Consider the following 21,393-nt stretch of genomic DNA (forward strand, 5'->3'; position numbering starts at 1 on the left):
AGTCCCCTGTTGGGTGAGTCCCCTGTTAGGCCTCTCTCTGAATACACACTGCTCTCTCCACCAGCAGTACTCAGTCAGCCCTGAAAAACTTGTCCAAACTGGTTCTGCAGCAGCAGAACAGAAACAGTATCAAATCAAACCCCAGGTCTTTGCAGACTCAGCCAATCGGCTTCATGCACTTCATTTTCCAGTTAACACACACAGCACAGTGCCTTTGGAAACCATGACAGACCCTACACGTGAAAGGCAATCATACTTGCCAATAATGATGACTGAACGTTTAATATATTACTCATCATGATGTTGAGCTAGAGGACAAGAACTGGAGAGGAAGGGCACATATGTGACACATATGTTGAGGGATATCTACTCTGCTTATTAAATAAACTGTATCTTCATCTTATTATGTTGAAGTTTATTTTATTCACCATACAACTTTGGACACTTCCCCAATGCTACTCTCTGGCATTCTTTTCAATCCTTTGTTCAGAGAGGATTTCTTTTGGTGCTTGAATTGAAAATTATATATAGAACAAATAATGCAATCCAATAAAATTATGTAAAAACAGTTATGTTTCACAATGTTGTCCAGATTTTCATTATTTATTCCAAATGTAGTACCTGGAGCTTTTTTTTCCTAGAAAAAGTATCCTATGTACCATATATGCTCATTGAAGCTTTTCAAGTAATCCTTTCACCATAAGGGTTCGGAGTGGATTTTCTTTTTTTTAAAGCCTGCTATTCTTAAAAACCTCATATACGAGATTAACTGAAATATACTTCTGACAAAAGCACTCATTCGGTATTTGACTGCTTCAAACCTTCCTATGATTAGATAAACTCCTTTTCTGGCTTTCTGCATCTCTGTTTCAGATATTGAGATTTCTTGGAAAAACATAGATTTTAATATTGTAGTCATGTAAAATATTGTTTATTTTAATATTTAAATGTAAAATTGCATTAATTAGGAAAATACATGAGAAGACAATGAAATAGGGCTCAGTTTCTGCAGTAGAACACTGAATAATCATTTTATGAACATTAAAATTTATTTTAATTTTACATAATGCATATCCTGAATTTTGAAAATTATCAAGGTTTGTGCTCCCTGCTTTAAAACACTTTCTACCAACACAGAGGTTGGTGGCCAGAAGTAGTGGTAGCCTATTTCAGGTTCTTGATGTTATTCATTCTCCATTGCATCCCAATTCATAAATAACTCAGATATCTATGCTTTCAAAAGGAGCTTGTCTGTGAAATGCACATGGCTGTAAGATGTCATTATAATTATGATATGTACAATGATATACACCACTGCAAATTACAAAGGTGACTATTGTACTTGATTGACTTATCTCATTTGTCATTGCAAAATGCAGACCTATGTTCTTAATAAAAATTCAGAACACAATCCCATTTATTTAAAGCCATCAGTGTATACTTTTTTAAAACTATGCTACGCTACTGCATAAACAGTATATCCTAATCAACTACTGTTATGTCTTTCCTTGGGAAGAATTCTACAACCAAAGCAATTGATTGATTGGATTTCTGAACTTCCTGTCAGGATACATGATCTCAAAGCATTTTATGACATAAGAAACATAAGAGTAATGCAAAAATATTTAAGCATAGCATCATCATGGGGGAGCAACAGTATAACCATTGACCAAATAAAACAATAGAAGAAAGCAACATCAAATTGAGAAAAAAACATTTAGCCAACTATATTTGTTTCCTACTTGTTTAGTAAGTTGGCACCCGTAATTTGTATCACTTCATTTTTTATTCTATTTTTTCATCGCCTTGGGAGCTCTTGTGGGCTAGAAGGGGGTATAGAAATATCTCAAATAGCTTAACTGAAATAATGCATTGAACATTTCTGTTGCCTGTTTAAGTATGAATGGAACTACAGCAAGTTTCGATTTGTGGGGACACTCCTTGAGTAAGACATTGCCTTTAATACCTGGTTTCCCTCCTCCCTTTAGCCCCAGAACAACCTCTACAAAATGATCTCAAATTAATGGGGCATATTTTTGAAAGGACCTACAACCTGTCAAGGGATGAGGAATTCACAAAAATATCATCACCTCTAACAACACACTTTCAGTATAAATTGATCAAAAGGTATAATATCTATACAACTGAAATACTGCAACATTTTAAATTATTTCACCTGCACAAGATAAAAATCAGGGAATTCAATAATATTAGAAGTTTATCACACAGACAGGTGCAATAATCTCCTCACTATGATTAACCCACTCCTCACTATTAACATGTGAAAATAACTTGCAAGTCTGTAGGCTTGTGCAATGGGTCTGTTCTTCTTCTATCCCAGGTATATTTGTCATTTTTCATTGCTGACAAAAATGGCAATGAGTCTGTACATCTGTTGGTAATTTCTATATTTGAAGTTGATATCCTTATAAAATTGTTATTTTTAACTTGGCATTTTGACTGCACAAATAATCCTAGTGTTTCTAAGACTGATTTAGCTAGCCTGAGAAAAAGAACTGTAAAGATCTGGCTACAGCCTTCAACTTGAATTGCAGGATAATACTGTATCTCCAGTTTTTAGAGAATTCAGTGTAAAAACATTGTAATATATGTCGTCCAATGTATTTTAAAATGTCAGGAGATCAATTAACATTACTTACTGGATACATCTAAAAGGCCAAATGGAGCAGGGTAGGGTTGAACAGGTTCTGTGGTGCATGATGCACAGGACCTATTTGCCCTGATGCCTATCAGGCTTGCTTAATGTGGTCTTATCCCACATTAAAAATAATAGGTGATATTCTGGAGTTTCCCCAAAATTTCATTGTGGCAATGTAAAGAGCTGAGTCAAGATGAGAAGATGGTATTCCGGCAAGCACCCACCCTGGTTTCCTTCAAAAGCTGCTTAAAACCTGGCTCTTCCGCTGCACCTTTGGATAACCGAGCCCATAGCTATAGTAGTTGCACAGGCCATCTGTTTGACTTGAAACACTGCACTTTATTCCTCTGCCCCAAAGCATCTTAGAATATAACATTGCACTTTAGTTCTAGTGGCCCCTCCAGGCCATCCTCTCCTCCATTCCAGTGGTCCTTTTTTCTTTCTTTCTGTGATTCATATGTTATTTGAGTGATTATATTGTTCTGTTTATGTGATTGTTTTAGTCAATTGTTATGGGTTTTTTTGGGTATTCTTATAGAGTTTTATAGTGTTTTCAGTGTTTTATTGTACAATGTTTTATGCTGATTTTATATTGGAAACCGCCCAGAGTCCCTTTTTGGGAGAGAGGGCAGTATACAAATAAACTTTTACTTACTTACTACTTACTATTCACTGTCGCTGTCATGCCCTCGGCTTAGCGGCCACCACTGGGTGCAAAATACTGGAGGTGAGAACTTGCCACATCTACTGGCATTGGACAGAGGGCTAGAGTGATTGTTCCTTTCCCCCTCCCCTCTCATGCTTAGTCAGTTTGTCCTGCTGACCTGAAGATCTGAAGGTTGGTGGTTTGAATCTGCAAGATGGGGTGAGCTCCCATCTGTCAGCCCCAGCTTCCATGTGGTGACATGAGAGAAGCCTCCCACAGGATGGTAACACATCTGGGCAACATCTCTGATGGCCAATTCTCTTACACCAGAAGTGACTTGCAGTATATTCTCAATTTGCTTCTGACACGATAAAAAAGCATGTCCTGCATCAGTAGACGTGAAGAATGATGAACACCTGCCCTTTTTGTTCCCTGTGGTCCAACTAAGCTGAAAACACAGAAGTAAAGGAGTGATTTGGTGTCACCTAGGCAGGTTTGGTGCTGTTGGGTCATGTAGACTCCTTCCAGATTGGTGCCATGCAGTGTGGAGTCCCTTCAATGCTTGATCCAAAGCCTCCACATCAATTACGAGGCATGAAGCCCATGTAGATGGACTCTATGATAAGTGGTCTGTAAGAATGAGTTATATCTTCAGCTACAGGAATATCTCAGGCTATTTCAAGAGAATCCATACAGACTATAGCAGCAGGCCAAAAACTATCTAAAGCCATAGCTAATGCTAAGAAAGACTGCTGGATAGAGCTGCTTGAGAACCTTCATGTGTCCAAGAGTAGCCAAAAAGCCTGGCAATTGCTGAGACGCCTGGATAGTGACCCTCTGGTCAACTATAGACACATAACGTAACACCAGACCAGATAGCCCACCAGCTAATTCAGAATGGGAAAACCAACTGTGACAGAGTAAAGATGAAAATCAACTGGGTGCCAGAACTTGAAACCCACCAGTTGTCATCTCCTCTAAACCTGAAAGAACTCAGAGAAGCTATCAAGCGATGTAAGACTGGTGAAGCACCTGGCCTAGATGACTTAATGATGGAGCAAATCAAACACTTGGGGCCCAAAGCTGAAAACTAGCTTTTGAAATTCTACACTCAATGCTTGGCATACAAACAGATTCCCAGAGTATGGAGGAAAACTAAGATCATTGTCATTTTAAAACCTGGTAAAGATGCCTCCAATGTCTGGAACTACCGACCAATCTCTCTCTTATGTCATCTATATAAAGTATATGAGAGGATGCTATTAAATCGATTAGGACCTGCCATCGAACCCAAGCTTATTGCACAACAAGCAGGTTTCAGACCAGGGAAAAACTGTACAAGTCAAATTCTTCATCTGATTGAGCATATCGAGGAAGGCTATGAGAAAGGCTGCATTATGGGAACAGTTTTTGTGGACCTTATGGCAGCTTATGTCACGGTGCAACATAGAAAAAAGCTGCAAAAAGTCTACCATATTACCTGGGACTTTGACTTTACAAAAACTGTCCAGACCCTCCTGGAAAACCGCAGCTTCTATGTGGAAGAAAAGTAGATGGAGGAGGCAAAAGAATGGTTTACCCCAAGAAAGCATTCTTGCACCTTGTTTAACATCTTCACGAATGATCAGCCACAACCACCACTCACAAATAGTTTTATATATGCTGATAATCTTGGCCTAACAACACAAGCAAAAGATTTTGAAACAGTTGAAAACCAACTCACTAATGCCTTGAAAGATCCCACCTGAAGTTTAAACCTGCAAGTTAAAACAAGTGTGTGCTTTCCACCTACGTAACCGTGAAGCCAACAGGAAACTGAAAGTTACTTGGGAAGGCCAAGAGCTCGAACACTGTTTCCATTCTAAATATCTTGGTGTCACCTTTGACCGAACACTAACATATAGGAAACACTGCATGAACATCAAGCACAAAGTAGCTGCAGGCAATAACATGCTGTGGAAACTTACTGGCAGTGCATGGGGTGCAGACCCACAATTAATAAGAACATCAGCCTTGGCCTTGTCTTTCTCAACTAATGAGTATGCCTGTCCTGTGTGGCACAAGTCTGCCCATGTGAAGCAGGTGAATATAGCACTGAATGAAACATGTAAAATAATCACAGGATGCCTTAAACCTACACCTGTTGATAAACTCTATAAGTTAGCTGGCATTGCCCCCCCCCCCCCGATGTGCAACGGGAAGTTGCTGCTAACTGTGAAATTAATAATAATAATAATAATAATCTGCATTTCTATACCGCTTTTCTCACCTCTGGGGGGACTCAAAGCAGTTTACAACATAATAAATGGCAAAATTCAATGCCTTACAAATATATAAAAATATATAACATATCTAAATTAAATACAGTAGAGTCTCACTTATCCAAGCTAAACGGGCCAACAGAAGCTTGGATAAGCGAATATCTTGGATAATAAGGAGGGATTAAGGAAAAGCCTATTAAACATCAAATTAGGTTATGATTTTACAAATTAAGCACCAAAACATCATGTTATACAACAAATTTGACAGAAAAGGTAGTTCAATACCCAGTAATGTTATGTTGTAATTACTGTATTTACGAATTTAGCACCAAAATATCATGATATATTGAAAACATTGACTACAAAAATGGCTTGGATTATCCAGAGGCTTGGATAAGCGAGGCTTGGATAAGTGAGGCTCTACTGTACATACAAAGGTAGATCAAATCCATTAAAACTATAAAAACATCAAGCAAAGACATATGCATAAAAACATGCTATTACAGCAATTAACATCGATCCCTTATCTTCCCCCACCACCATCCCCCATCTCCCTCTCCATAGAGTTTCACCCTTTCTTTATATACCCTCCCTGCTCCCGGACAGGGAGCAAGATGGTGGAGGCCTTCGATGGCTAAGACGCCCACAGGCGTGATCTTTTTATACCCCAGCCTCTGGAGGCAGGCAGATTTTCTTGCTGGGCTTTGCAGAGTCACAGGGCCAGGGCCTCAGCTCCACAAGGAGTGAGTTCCAGGAACTGAGCCAGAGGCAACAAAGAAAAAAAAGGCTGCCTCCCTCCTCAAGACCCTGGCGATGGTACCTTCACTCCCTTGATGGTCGAACATTGTGAAAGCCACCCACTGCTGAGGCGGGAGGTTAAAGAACCCCAGGAAATACCATATATGGGCAGAGATGGCGACAGCTAGCAACCCGGGTGCATAAACTCACAGAAACATGTGACTTCTGGGAAATCATGTGTTTCTGAAGAAATGAAAGCTAAAGATAAACAAACAGCGCATGCGTACGCAGGCGCTCTGAATGATTGTGAGCACGGCACAGAAAGAGTGCGGCCGGCCCGCTGGTCAGCACTGATTGGGTCCAAGTCAGGCAGCGTCACAACTCTAAGCCAATGAATTTGCTTGTGGGCGGGCATAACCCGAACCCTGTAGTGTGTATAAATATTTACTCAGCCCGCCACTGGGGGTTCTCCCTGGAGAAAGCACTTATTTTGTGCGAGGGGGAACCCTAGTGGCCATTAGCGGAATAAAACTGCTTTCTTGGAATTATTCCAGTTGTCCGTCTCCAATCCATCCACTGCGCTCAACAAGGACCGTAGCACAAAGGTTCCGCTACATTTTCTGGTGACCCCGACGTGATTTCCTATAAGACGGGCCAGGAGGTTGGAGACGGATCCCGTTGGCGGGACGGCCCCAACTCAGCGGTGGGGGCCTGAGGCAACTACCGTGAGACGAGAAGGGGCCCCTGAATATTGCAAGACCGGCTGCGGTGCTTGCCTCTGATGCCAACGCCGACTGACGGTGGGAGCTGCAACACCAGCGAGGTTCCATAGAAACCAGCCAGGAGGAAAAGGATCCAGGGAAAAAGCCCAGGGGCGAAGGTTGGTCCGACGTCTACAGAAATCTGGCAAGTATAGTGGTTGCATGAGACATTAAGGGAACACCAGCGCCGGGAGGGACACAAAAAAGTTCCCAGGGAGGTGGAAAGGGGCTCTGTCTTGTGTTTCCTGACGCATGCCGTTGAGTGGCCGGGTGCCCAGGCCAGGACAGTCCCCTCTATTAGGCAGGATGGGAGGGAAAAATTCAAAGAGCTCCACTCCCTTACAATGCATCTTAGATAATTTTGGCTCTTTTGCTATCAGAGCCGTAGCAGGCAACCCAAGGGACCTGAGAGATTATAGACTGAGGAATTTGTGTCAGGGAGAATGGCCAGAGTTTGGGTTAGGTTGGCAAGTAGAAGGAACGTGGGATCTGAAACTGATCCGAACAGTGGAAGAATATTGTGCTGTGAATCATCCGAACCAGTGGGTCTATATTGCTACTTGGGAACGGGTAGTTAGAGAAGATCCAGGTTGGGTTCGACAGTGCAGGAATGGCAAATGTATGGTGGTGAAGAAGGAAGGGAAAAAGAAGGAAGTTTTCCAATCCAATGAGGAGGACTACCCAGATTTACAGTTGAGTGTACAGGCTAGACAACAGGAATTATTGCCGCCACCCTTGCCACCGCCCCCCCCACCCCAGGGAACAGCCCCCGGTGCACCTACACTAGAAACGAGACCCCCACCCTACTCTCCAGAGTCAACCGAAGCGGCCAAGAAACACTATCCTAGCCTAGAAAAATATCAGGAGGAAACAAAGGAAAAGAAGAGGTCACAACGGATGCCCAGTGATGCTTCTCCGGCACAAACTCGGAGACATGGAGCTCCGGTGTGGCCTGGTGATTCACCGACTGGCCCGGCCCTCCAGATGCCCTTAAGAACGGTGCCTGTGATAAACAACAGGAATGAGATAGTTCAAGCATACCAGGTAGTGCCTTTCAGTAGTAGTGACATTTTGAACTGGAAAAATAATACTCCACCTTATAGTGAAGAACCCCAAGCTATGGCTAGGCTATTGGAAGGGATTATGGCAACCCATAATCCCACCTGGCAAGATTGCAGACAATTGTTGAATATGTTGTTCACATCAGAAGAGAGAAGAGCAGTGTTGAATAATGGGGTAGCCATAGCCCAGGTTGGGGCCCCACAAGATGGTGATGCAGCCGAGTGGGGAGCACAGAGGTTTCCTGTGGAAATAGATCCCCAATGGGACACCGCAGAAGAAGGACATCTGCAGAGACTGAGAGGATTCCAGCGTATATTGGTAGAAGCGGTAAAGAGGGGCCCGCCGCGACCCGTCAACATTATAAAAATTCAGGGAGTGGTACAGGAAAAATCTGAGTCACCAACAGCCTTTTTGGAAAGGCTGGAGGCAGCATATAGAAAGTATAGCCCGTATAATTTGGAGGATGAAAACGGTAGGAGGGCGATTCAACAGTCTTTTATCAGTCAAGCGGCTCCTGACATCCGGAGAAAGATTCAAAAGCAACCAGGATTTCTAGGAAAGACTATGAATGAATTGTTGGCACTCGCAGATCAAGTTTATATGGCAAGAGACCAGGTAGAAGAAGAGAAGAAGGACAGGAAGAAGAAGCAGGAATACCAAGCATTAGTTACCATGATGGAACAAAGTGCAAGTGGACAGAGAGGAAGAGGAGGATATGCCAGAGGGGGACAAGGAGGAAGAAGAGGGCCCCCTCGGAGGTTAGGTCGAGACCAATGTGCTAAATGTAAGAAGTTTGGACACTGGAAAGGTGAATGCCCAGAAGGAAGAGAAGGAAGTCAGGAAGGACTGAGAGAAAGAGGAAGGCCTGAGAGAGGAAGAAACCCAGGAAGGGGAAGAGGACGTGGAAACTACGTACCTTTTCCTGCGAGAGAGGTGATAGCTGCAGCAGCTGTGATGGAAGAAGAATGGGAAGATATGGATGGAGGAGAGGAATGAGGAAGCCAGGCTCTTGTTTTGTTGGACCCCGGGGAGCCGATGGTCACACTTGAAATCGGGGACCAACAATTGGACTTTTTAGTGGACACAGGTGCTGAAAAATCAGTAGTAAATACAAAAATTAGTCCACCAACTTGGGAAACTACGAAAGTAATAGGGGTGTCTGGGAAGACCCAGAAGTGCCCCTTCCTCAAGGAACGCACCTGCAATCTGGCCGGACATCAGGTCAAGCATAAGATGTTATATCTTCCAGACTGCCCAGTCCCTTTATTGGGAAGGGACATTTTATCAAAATTACAAGCACAACTCCAGTTCATGAAGAATGGACAAATGGAACTATCATTTCCCATGGAAGAGGAATGGAGACTGTTTCAAGTTAGGATTTTTACTGAAGAAATACAATGGCCATGGCATGAGACTCCTTTAGTGTGGGCAGAAGATAATCCTCCAGGATTAGCTAAATATGTTCCACCGGTGGTGGTGGAAGTGAAAAGAGGAATGGGACCCATATGTAAGCCACAGTATCCCGTCAGTCGAGAGGCGGTGCAGGGGATCAGAAAGCATCTAGAGCGACTTCTGCAGCATGGGATATTGATACCATGCAGTTCCCCGTGGAACACGCCCCTGCTCCCAGTCAAGAAACCTGGAGGACAAGGAGAATATCGCCCAGTTCAAGATTTGCGGGCTGTAAATCAAGTCACCGTTCCCCTAACCCCAGTAGTGCCTAATCCATACATCATGATGAGTCTAGTACCAGCATTTGCCAAATGGTTTACTGTATTGGATTTAAAGGATGCATTCTTTTGCATTCGATTAGCCCCTGTATCCCAACCGATCTTTGCTTTCCAGTGGGAATCTCAGCAGTCAGGGCAAAGGACCCAGTATGTTTGGACACGCCTTCCTCAGGGGTTCCGGGACAGCCCGACCATTTTTGGTCAAGCCCTGGCCAAAGACTTACAGGATTTTGTAATACCTAAGGAAGAGGGAATTTGGCTTCAGTATGTAGATGATCTGCTTGTCGCTTGCCGGACACTAGAGGGCAGTAGAGACCATACTTTGAGGCTACTCAAGGAATTAGAAATAAAGGGTTACAAAGTATCAAGGAAAAAGGCCCAGTTGTGCTGTCCCACGGTGAAATATTTGGGGTCCATCTGACCGAAGGAAAGAAGATGTTAGGAGCTGAAAGAAAGGAAGTTGTTTGTGCCATCCCCACTCCCAGTACCCGGCGACAGGTGCGGGAATTTTTGGGATCAGCAGGATATTGCAGACAGTGGATCCCCAACTACGCCGTGTTGGCTAAGCCACTGTACCAGGCTACGAGAGGTGGAAGAGAAGATCCATTTGAGTGGACAGAAGAATGTCAACAGGCATTTAAGGCATTAAAAGAAGCTTTGATGTCATCTCCAGCATTAGGACTGCCCGATTTGGAAAAACCATTCACTCTGTTCGCTGCAGAGCGGGAAGGGACAGCGGTTGGAGTATTGACCCAACCACTAGGTTCATGGCAAAGGCCGATTGCCTACTTGTCAAAGCAATTGGACACAGTGGCTCGTGGATTGCCACCTTGCCTGAGGGCTGTGGCAGCATCAGTAGATTTAATCAAAGAAGCGAATAAATTGACCCTAGGACAGCCACTGACAGTTAAGGTGCCCCATAGCGTTAAGGCACTGCTAGACACTAAGGGACCGCGCTGGCTCACAAGTGAGAGGTTAATGAAATATGAGGGATTGTTGTGTGACAACCCACTGGTGACCCTGGAGACTTGCTCCACTCTGAATCCGGCCACCTTGCTCCCGACTCCAGGAGACACCAAGATCCATCAGTGTGCCCAGGTGATGGATGAGGTATTCTCCAGTCGACCGGATTTGAAGGATGTGCCACTAACTAAGGTGGACGACACTCTGTTCACAGATGGAAGCTCCTTTATGGAAAATAATCAAAGACACTCAGGTTATGCGGTTGTCCGGTGGGGGGGAGAGACGCTGGAAGCAGGGTCACTGCCCCCGGGGACTTCTGCCCAGAAGGCCGAATTGATTGCCCTGACCCGAGCGTTGGAATTGTCAAGCGGAAAGCGGGTTAACGTCTACACAGACTCAAAATATGCCTTCACTACCCTCCACGCACACGGAGCACTGTACAAGGAGCGCGGGCTCCTCACGTCTGGAGGAAAGTGCGTGAAACATGCTGGAGAGATTGTGGATCTCCTGGAGGCGGTTTGGAAGCCAAGGCAGGTGGCTGTGATGCATTGTAAAGGGCACCAACGTGGAGACGATCCCGTAGTGCAAGGAAATAGGCAGGCTGATCTGGCAGCCAAAGAGGCAGCTAGGCTGCCCTATATTGAACATCAGGTAATGGCCCTACAGGTAGAATTAACTGAACATAACATTACATATACACCAGAGGAAGAAGAATGGGCCTTAAAGGAGAAGGGTCAGTGGTCAGGAGAACTCATAGTGATGCCAGACGCCCGTGTCTACGTCCCTAAGGACTTGGCATGGCACATAGTTCAACACATGCACCAAAATACACATTTAGGAAAAATGGCATTGGCAAATCTGCTAGGACGACAGTTGTATATCGATGGATTACATAGCCTTTGGGTTCGTGCCAGACTAATCTGATCATGCCAGACTAATCTGATCTCTTTTTTCGATAGAGTTACGAGTTGGGTCGATACAGGGAATGCTGTGGATGTAGCCTACCTGGATTTCAGTAAGGCCTTCGACAAAGTCCCCCACGACCTTCTGGCAAATAAACTAGTAAAATGTGGGCTAGACAAAACTACGGTTAGGTGGATCTGCAATTGGCTAAGCAAACGAACCCAAAGGGTGCTCACTAATGCGTCATCTTCATCATGGAAAGAAGTGACAAGTGGAGTGCCGCAGGGCTCCGTCCTGGGCCCGGTTCTGTTCAACATCTTTATTAACGACTTAGACGAAGGGTTAGAAGGCACGATCATCAAGTTTGCAGATGACACAAAACTGGGAGGGATAGCTAACACTCCAGAAGACAGGAGCAGAATTCAAAACGATCTTGACAGACTAGAGAGATGGGCCGAAACTAACAAAATGAAGTTCAACAGGGACAAATGCAAGATACTTCATTTCGGCAGAAAAAATGGAAATCAAAGATACAGAATGGGGGACGCCTGGCTTGACAGCAGTGTGTGCGAAAAAGACCTTGGAGTCCTCGTGGACAACAAGTTAAACATGAGCCAACAATGTGATGCAGCAGCTAAAAAAGCCAACGGGATTCTGGCCTGCATCAATAGGGGTATAGCGTCTAGATCCAGGGAAGTCCTGCTCCCCCTCTATTCTGCCTTGGTCAGACCACACCTGGAATACTGTGTCCAGTTCTGGGCACCACAATTGAAGGGAGATGTTGACAAGCTGGAAAGCGTCCAGAGGAGGGCGACTAAAATGATTAAGGGTCTGGAGAACAAGCCCTATGAGGAGCGGCTTAAAGAGCTGGGCATGTTTAGCCTGCAGAAGAGAAGGCTGAGAGGAGACATGATAGCTATGTACAAATACGTGAAGGGAAGTCATAGGGAGGAGGGAGCAAGCTTGTTTTCTGCTGCCCTGCAGACTAGGACACGGAACAATGGCTTCAAACTACAGGAAAGGAGATTCCACCTGAACATCAGGAAGAACTTCCTCACTGTGAGGGCTGTTCGACAGTGGAACTCTCTCCCCAGGGCTGTGGTGGAGGCTCCTTCCTTGGAGGCTTTTAAGCAGAGGCTGGATGGCCATCTGTCGGGGGTGCTTTGAATGTGATTTCCTGCTTCTTGGCAGGGGGTTGGACTGGATGGCCCATGAGGTCTCTTCCAACTCTACTATTCTATGATTCTATGATTCTATGATTCTAGCCTAACGGCAGCAGCAGCCCGAAGATGCTGGACATGTATAAAAAATAACCCCAGAGAAGGACCCCTCAAGCCACCAGGAGTCCAACATGTGGGTGGGGTACCCTTTGAAGCTTTAGTCACTGACTTTACAGAAATGCCCCCATACAAAGGATACAAATATTTACTGGTGTTCGTGGACACATACACAGGATGGGTGGAGGCTTACCCTACAAGGACTGAGAAGGCTGTGGAGGTGTCAAAAGCTCTAATGAAAGATGTTATTCCCAGATTTGGCATACCCTTAGAAATTGGATCAGATAATGGCCCCGCATATATTCAACAGGCCGTGCAAGGATTATGTAGAATTTTGGGCATAAAATGGAAGTTACATTGTGCATATAGACCCCAATCTTCTGGAAAAGTGGAAAGAATGAATAGGACATTAAAGGCTCAGCTTGGGAAACTTTGCCAAGAGACAGGATTGCCGTGGACGGTGGTTTTGCCCATGGCATTATTAGGAATCAGATGTACACCACACAAACGGACAGGACTCTCCCCTTTTGAAAGACTCTATGGACGACCCCCTTTGAGCTTGAAGGGAGCCTTAGAGACAGGAGCTGAGCAACACCTCATAGGAGAGAAACAGACATTGGCCCAGGTTCAGGCTTTGGGCAGACAATTGCAGCAGTTAGAAAAATACATTTCTGAATTGAACCCACCATTCCCTACCACACCTCTACATTGTTTTTCACCAGGTGACGAGGTTCTGGTCAAGGATTGGAAGATTGAGCCATTGGGACCCAAGTGGCGAGGACCCTATGTTGTGCTCCTGTCTACCCCCACTGCAGTGAAGGTGAAGGAGATTAAGCCGTGGATACATTACACCCGTGTAAAACTAGCACCTGAGGAGTGGCGGACGGAGCGAATTCCTGGTGAGGACCTGAGACTCAGGATCATCCGGCAACTCCCTAAGGGGTCAACAAGGCCATGAAGCTGATCCCTTCGGGTGCAATGGAGCGTCGGTGGTCAAGTATGTCGCAGCATGGTCCAACAAAGGCGCTCTCCGGGAGATGGTGGCTAGACATTTTGAGAGGAAAAAGTGGGAGACAAGTTATGAGGAGGGGAGGAAAGCGCACTGTGTTTGGTATATTATTTGTGCTGAGTTTTATTCTCTCTGTTGGAAAAAGAGCACATGGGAATTGGATAAAAGAACATGCCAATTATATGTTTGAGCAGCACGGGAAAGAGGTAGCATTAATATATGAACACCCCCTCACCATAGGAGATTTTTCATTTCTTCCCGATTTAATTGATGAACCACAGATTGTGTTGGAGGGATTGTCCAAGGCTCAGGAGGGTCCACCTACCGTGTTTTCTAGCATACCGCAAAAAATAAATAAAACTCGGTTTCGACGGTTTAGATACCATACCTCCACCAGGGGTTTGTGCTTCTGTTGTGGAGGATCGGGAATATGGAATTCTGAGTGGAGATACTGGGGAACTAGGCAGGCGTTCTTTTCCCGATTAGGCAATTACTCCCATTGTCGAGACCGGTTCTATCTACATGGATGATTTAATACATCTTATGGCTCACGATTAAATCTAACCGCAACCGAGTGGGCTAGCATGTATCCAGATTATCCTACATTTAGTGTGAATGATTCTATTGAGGGCCTAAAATCTTATATGAACATACTGCAACAATTAACCCAACTGAGCCTAGGTAAAAGCCTCTGTCCGTTATGGCAAATTAGGGATCCAAATCTATGGTTTTTCTTTGATAAATGGGCCACAAATTATCACCCCGGCAACTACCAGTGTGTCGGTGTGGGTTATTTGACATTCCCAGTTCAGGTCTTACACAAAAGGCATCAGCGCCTGAAACGGGACATTGTGCAAACAGGCCCTCTAGGACCAGAATGCTCGGATGAGGTCATTATTAACAAGGCCCTGTCAGGTTCAGAAGCCTCCCGTGTAGGAGGAGGCCTGATCACAGGCTTGTTGACCCTGGGTGCTTACCCAGGGATTGTAGCTCAAGCAAATCGTAGAAGTGTTCTAGGCCTGACTTGCCGCCTTGAAAAGTCCATAAATGCCACTGGTAAAATTTTCCGGGAAATCCAGTCTGAAGTAGAAGAAATCAGCCAGATGGCCCTACAGCATAAGCTGGCCCTTGACTACCTACTGGCGGCCAGGGGGGGTTTATGCGCCATGGTCAGAGGGCGTTGTGTAGTGAAATTTCATAACTTGAATAGTACTATTGAAGATGACATCGAGTCATTACAAAAGTTAATTTACAATAATGTCCAGGAGGTAGAAGGTTGGTCTCCCTTCTCCTGGGTGACTAGCTGGTTACCCTCAATAGAATGGTTGAAGGACATATTGTTGGTAGGGATTTTAGGATTGTTAAGATAAACAAACAGCGCATGCGTACGCAGGCGCTCTGAATGATTGTGAGCACGGCACAGAAAGAGTGCGGCCGGCCCGCTGGTCAGCACTGATTGGGTCCAAGTCAGGCAGCGTCACAACTCTAAGCCAATGAATTTGCTTGTGGGCGGGCATAACCCGAACCCTGTAGTGTGTATAAATATTTACTCAGCCCGCCACTGGGGGTTCTCCCTGGAGAAAGCACTTATTTTGTGCGAGGGGGAACCCTAGTGGCCATTAGCGGAATAAAACTGCTTTCTTGGAATTATTCCAGTTGTCCGTCTCCAATCCATCCACTGCGCTCAACAAGGACCGTAGCACAAAGGTTCCGCTACACTGCATGACTATCACCCCCCTCCCAGTAGACTCAAATCAAGGGAAAGCTTCATGAGAACCACCACTCATCTTGATGTTCCCCCAGCAACAGCAAGAGTACCCCTATGAGCAGTTAAACCAGGCAATTCCAACTGGATGCCCCCCCCCCCCCCCATGAGGGTCTGCCTCCAGGGGCAAACCAAGAATGGGCAACTTGGAAGTCCCTAAACAGACTCAGAAGCAGAGTGGGTAGATCAAAAGACAATTTGGCAAGATGGTACTACCTGGAAGAATCCTGCACCTTGTGTGACTGTGGAGCTAAACAAACAACTCCGCATATGTATGTTTGCCCACAATGCCCTGCCTCATGCACGGAGGAGGAGTTGTTTAAAGCTATGGACAATGCGATTGCTGTTGCCCGCTTTTGGTCCAAAACTCTTTAGCTGTTTGTGATTCCTTTATTTTTGATAAGGCAGATATATAAAAATAAACTATTATTTTTTAATATGAAATGATAAGGTAAAGGTAAAGGTTTCCCTTGACGTTAAGTCCAGTCATGTCTGACTCTGGGGGTTGGTGCTCATCTCCATTTCTAAGCCAAAGAGCCGGCGTTGTCCATAGACACCTCCAAGGTCATGTGGCCAGCATGACTGCATGGAGCACCGTTACCTTCCCGCCAGAGTGGTACCTATTGATCTACTCACATTGGCATGTTTTCGAACTGCTAGGTTGGCAGAAGCTGGAGCTAACAGCGGCCGCTCACACTGCTCCCGGGATTTGAACCTGGGACCTTTCGGTCTGCAAGTTCAGCAACTCAGCGCTTTAACGCACTTCGCCACCGGGGCTACCATGAAATGAAACCCATATTATATCTAAAGACATATAATATTTGTCATTTTTACAGTCAAAAAGTCAGAAAAAGACATTAAAACATATTTGTGTTAGATGAATGAAATGCTTAATTAAGTATATAATTTACAATAATATATAATAATTATAACATATTGTATATACATATAGTATTCATAATATTATATTGTAATACAATATAATATTAATAATACAATATAATAATATTAATTATATATTATATTTTATATGTAATATTACTAATAATATTACAATATATTGATACAGTACAATATAGTAATTTATTACCAGTATTGTACTATGCTAATATAATATTGTATGTAAATTTAATTTGTAAGCCGCTCTGAGTCCCCTTCGGGGTGAGAAAGGCAGCATATAAATGTAGCAAATAAATAAATAAATAAATAAATAAAATAAGTATAATGGGCTGTATATCTGTAATAGTGATATAAATTGCCATTTGACTCATTTTAATATGTGAGAATGAAAACTGCTAAAGTTTTCTTCCTTTTCCATGCTGGAAGAAAGAACTCTTGTGGGAGTTGTTGATTTCTAAGCAGGTGTCATAAAGTGTCAACACTACCTCTTGTATCAAGAACGAGAACTTTTTAAAATATTCTTTGCATTCTTAGTCTATAATGGAAATCATGCACCAAGGCAGGCATATTTATTTGCAGATGAAAGTGTACTGAAATTTGTTTGCTTGTTTAGTTATGCCTTTGCCATTTAAACAAAGATTGCAGCAGTTTAAACAATCACAGAAATATCAAACATTGAGTGAAAAAAATGTCTTCACTGCTCAATGAAAGCTGTGCAAGGAAGACATAAACATTAAACAAACCTCCACAAGGAGTGGATTTCACAAGCAGAATCCTGTCAGAGAGATATTACCACTAACCTAATCTCTTTAACTGATGACATTTATTTATTTATTTATTTATTTCCAGAATTTATACCCCGCCCTTCTCACCCGGGGGGACTCAGGGCGGCTTACACAGTTGGCAACATTCAATGCTAAGAACACAACAATAAAACAAAAACAGTACACACAATCAATTAAAACTATAAAAATATATCATTAAAATACATTATAAAAATTAAAATATATGTAAATTAGCTCCATTTGTCTAAAAACCTCATGCTTCAGCCTTCAATCGGACCATGTCGACGTTATCATATTACTCGTTAAAAGCTTGTGCACACAGCCATGTTTTCACAGCCTTTCTGAAACCCAGAAGAGTTGGGGCTTGTCGGATATTTGTGGGGAGGGTGTTCCACAGCCGGGGAGCCACCACCGAGAAGGCCCTGTCCCTCGTTCCCACCAGCCGCTCCTGCGAGGCAGGTGGGACCGAGAGCAGGGCCTCTCCAGATGATCTTAGGGATCTAGCTGGCTCATATGAGGAGATACGTTCGGATAAGTAAATTGGGCCAGAACCGTTTAGGGCTTTATAGGTCAAGACCAGCACTTTGAATTGGGCTCGGTAGCATATCGGCAGCCAGTGGAGCTGGCTTAGCAGGGGGGTGGTACGCTCCCTGTATGCCGCCCCAGTTATTAATCTGGCTGCCGCCCGTTGTACTAGTTGGAGCTTCCGGGCCGTCTTCAAAGGCAACCCCACGTAGAGAGCGTTGCAGTAATCCAAACGAGCTGTAACCAGAGCATGGACCACCGTGGCCAAGTCAGACCTCCCAAGGAACGGGCGCAGCTAGCGCACAAGTCTTAGTTGTGCGAAGGCTCCCCTGGCCACCGCCGAGACCTGGGGCTCCAGGCTCAGCGATATAGCAAAGGATCCCACCAAGATAGGAAACTTTGGGAAAGTACATATGGAAAGGTATGATTTTTCACATATTCTGACCGTAATCTGTTTAGGGATGGTAATATCAGACTACTTTCTGCAGCCAATAGTATGGTGTCGTAAGCAGTTGGATCAGGAGAAACCAATATGGAATGAAAAGGAAGCTAAAGCTATAGTGAATGTAAAGGTTTCTCCATTAAGTCTAGTCGTGTCCAACTTTGGGGGTAGGTGCTCATCTCCATTTCTAAGCCAAAGAGTCAGCGTTGTCTGTAGACGTCTCCAAGGTCATGTGGCTGGCATGACTGCATGGAGCACTATTACCTTCCCGCCGGAGCAGTACCTATTGATCTACTCACATTTGCATGTTTTCAAACTGCTAGCTTTGCAGAAACTGGGGCTAACAGTGGGAGCTCACCCTGCTCCCTGGATTTAAACTGCCAACCTTTTGGTCAGCAAGTTCAGCAGCTCAGCAGTTTAATCCGCTGTGCCACTGGGGGCTCCTATATAAAGCTATAAAAGAAGAAGAAAAATCACTTGAAAGCAGCGCAAATCAAGGCAGAGTATTCAGCTTGATAAAGAAATGATGGCTGTAATCTTCTCTAGTTTGTACTTGGAAGTAAGAGAGGCCTAAGCTAAATGAGATTCCATTCATGCAAGTAATTGTGCCAGTAAAGTAAATTGTTACTTTTTAAAAGTAAGCAGGCATCCTGCCATCTGGAGTAGTACAACAGCTTCCACTGGCACAAATATAAGTTTTTATTCCAATGCAAACTAAGTATGGGGAAACAATCTAAAATGTACCCACATTATAAGGCAAAACATCTGAGTCTAGCACAATTCTCTCTGGGACAGGGTATATGGATCTACAACAGCCCTTTCCTTTTACTATGAAAGAGCCTTTCACACAATTGCTTCATGTCTGAATGTTATATCATCCTGTCTGGCTTTCTCTGAATTGGATCTAGATATTACACTGAAAAAGGTAGCAAGTAATATTTGCTGGTGCATTACATTTGCCAGCTATTTTTTCATGGTTTCAGGGTTTTGAAAATTCAGTGTATATTACCTTTGATAGGTGCACTATACTTGAGTAAATACGATATATAGCATTTAGATCCCAGAATTTTCTTGGCTTTCAAACATTTTGTTTATTTTCATATCTCCCATAGATCTTGGGAACATGACCAAAGGGCCCTTGATATTCTGTGACCACTCAACTGAAGAAATTACTTTTTAGATATTTTCAGTTGTAAAGTATTCCAAATATTGTCATAAAGGTGTTACATTGGTGGAAGTTTGATTGCTTTAATACACACATACACACAATACATAAAAATGAGAAAAATATGAACTCTGGAGAGAAATGTACTATTATTCTTACTGTTATTTTAAATGATATTATACTGACTTAAATTGTAATGTTTAATAGAATCAATTATTTAATTGGTTAACTTTTTAGCTGTAGGCATTAAAATCTATGTTTTAAGCTATCTTGGGTCTTATTGTGAGAAATCTGGGATATACATTAATTACCTAAATAAATACATGAATTAATAAAATAATTAAATAACAGAAAGCAGTACATGTGAACAAACATTAAGATAGTGTCTAATTTCTGACTGTTTGACTTATCTTTCTCCATAGCATTAAAAATAATCACAACTGGAAAATTATAATTTACATATCATATGTAAAGTAGACATAGATTTACACTTACAGTTGTCATTGTGTCTGTATTTAACTTCATCCAGACTTGAAGCTATAAATACACCCAGTTTAGTGTCAACTGTGCTAATAATACTTCCATGACAGAAAGAATGTTCAGATGTGCAGGAAATGTAAAAGAGTACTTTTGACGTAATAAACCATATCAGCAAGCCCTGTTCCCAAAATCAGCTCAGGATTATTGAAGAGAGCTTTTTGAATGCCACTCTAGTATGGCTTTTTGCCAAAATGGGTACATTTCTACTGCTTGATTAGCACAAAACAGAAGGAAGGACTTTAAAAATAAGATGAGCTGTTACAAACATGGGCACTTCATCTGGCTACAGACAGGACACAAAAGAACCCTGAGTGTTCAGTGGCCTCCCTCCAGGTCAATATGTAATTAAAAGATGAAAACAACTGTTACGAAGTATGCTCTGTGTGTTTACATAGATCAGCAGGCTTAGCAGACCTACAACATATTAAATATGTATAGCCATATAAGAGTGATCTATGCCTACAACAAACACAGTGTAGATTATGCTTGGATAAAATGTACTCTTTGGGCAAATATATATATAGTGAGATAAAGCAGGAAATGATGCTAATAAGAAACACTGTCTCAGAAATGAGGCAAGGTAATTATATCAGCAATATTTTGACAGAGAATCATTACTGTGAAAAGCTTGAGTTTCAGAGATTCAAGGAAAAACAGATAAAACAGCCTAGATGAAGAAACCAATGGAACCTGCAGTACTCCTTTTAGATGGAGTAAAAGTGGGGCAAGTGCAGCTTAGGTTCTGCACATCACCTCTATACTTAATTATTGTGCCCCCCCCCAAAAAGAAAGCCTCCTACAGGCCCCAAAAGTCCCCCAAACCCCCATTTATTTTTAAAAAGACAATTCTAAAAACATCCTAATACCTGTTGCACCTCAAAACCACACTGGAGCCCCAGAATATAAACAAGCAAGCAGTTTATTGAAGATTATATGCAAGCAACAGTACATCAAAGTTCAGAGTCAATAAAATGGGTTTAAATCCACAAGAAAAAAGTACTTGATAAACTTGAAGCAAGAGTCTATAAAAGTCACTCAAAGAACATAGTCCAAACTGGATATCAAAGTAAGTCCCAAGAAAGGTATCAAGAATAATCCAAACAAGATCTCAAGGATTAATGAGTCAAACTGGCATGACTCAAAAAGGCATGAGTCAAACTGGAAACACAGGAAACAAGACTAGAATGTAGGATCAAACTCCAAGGTAGTCCAAGGTACAAAGTCAATGTGGGAATACCAACTAGTCTAGATGCACTGACTCA

At 43.2% G+C, this 21,393-nt stretch overlaps 2 protein-coding genes across 5 annotated transcripts in view; one reads left to right on the forward strand and one right to left on the reverse strand.

Annotated features, from left to right (window-relative positions):
* Nucleotides 1–21,393, reverse strand: part of sgcd (sarcoglycan delta) — a 906,913-nt gene that overhangs the window by 496,347 nt on the left and 389,173 nt on the right. The window lies entirely within an intron of this gene.
* On the forward strand, nt 6,402–15,659 carry LOC134296120 (uncharacterized). The gene is given in 2 exon segments (XM_062970238.1): nt 6,402–10,267; nt 10,270–15,659. Coding segments are annotated over 2 exon segments (4,425 nt in total). The 5' UTR covers nt 6,402–7,317; the 3' UTR covers nt 11,745–15,659.

This window comes from Anolis carolinensis, chromosome 2, assembly GCF_035594765.1.
Source record: "Anolis carolinensis isolate JA03-04 chromosome 2, rAnoCar3.1.pri, whole genome shotgun sequence".
In the NCBI taxonomy this organism is placed as follows: Eukaryota; Metazoa; Chordata; class Lepidosauria; order Squamata; family Dactyloidae; genus Anolis; species Anolis carolinensis.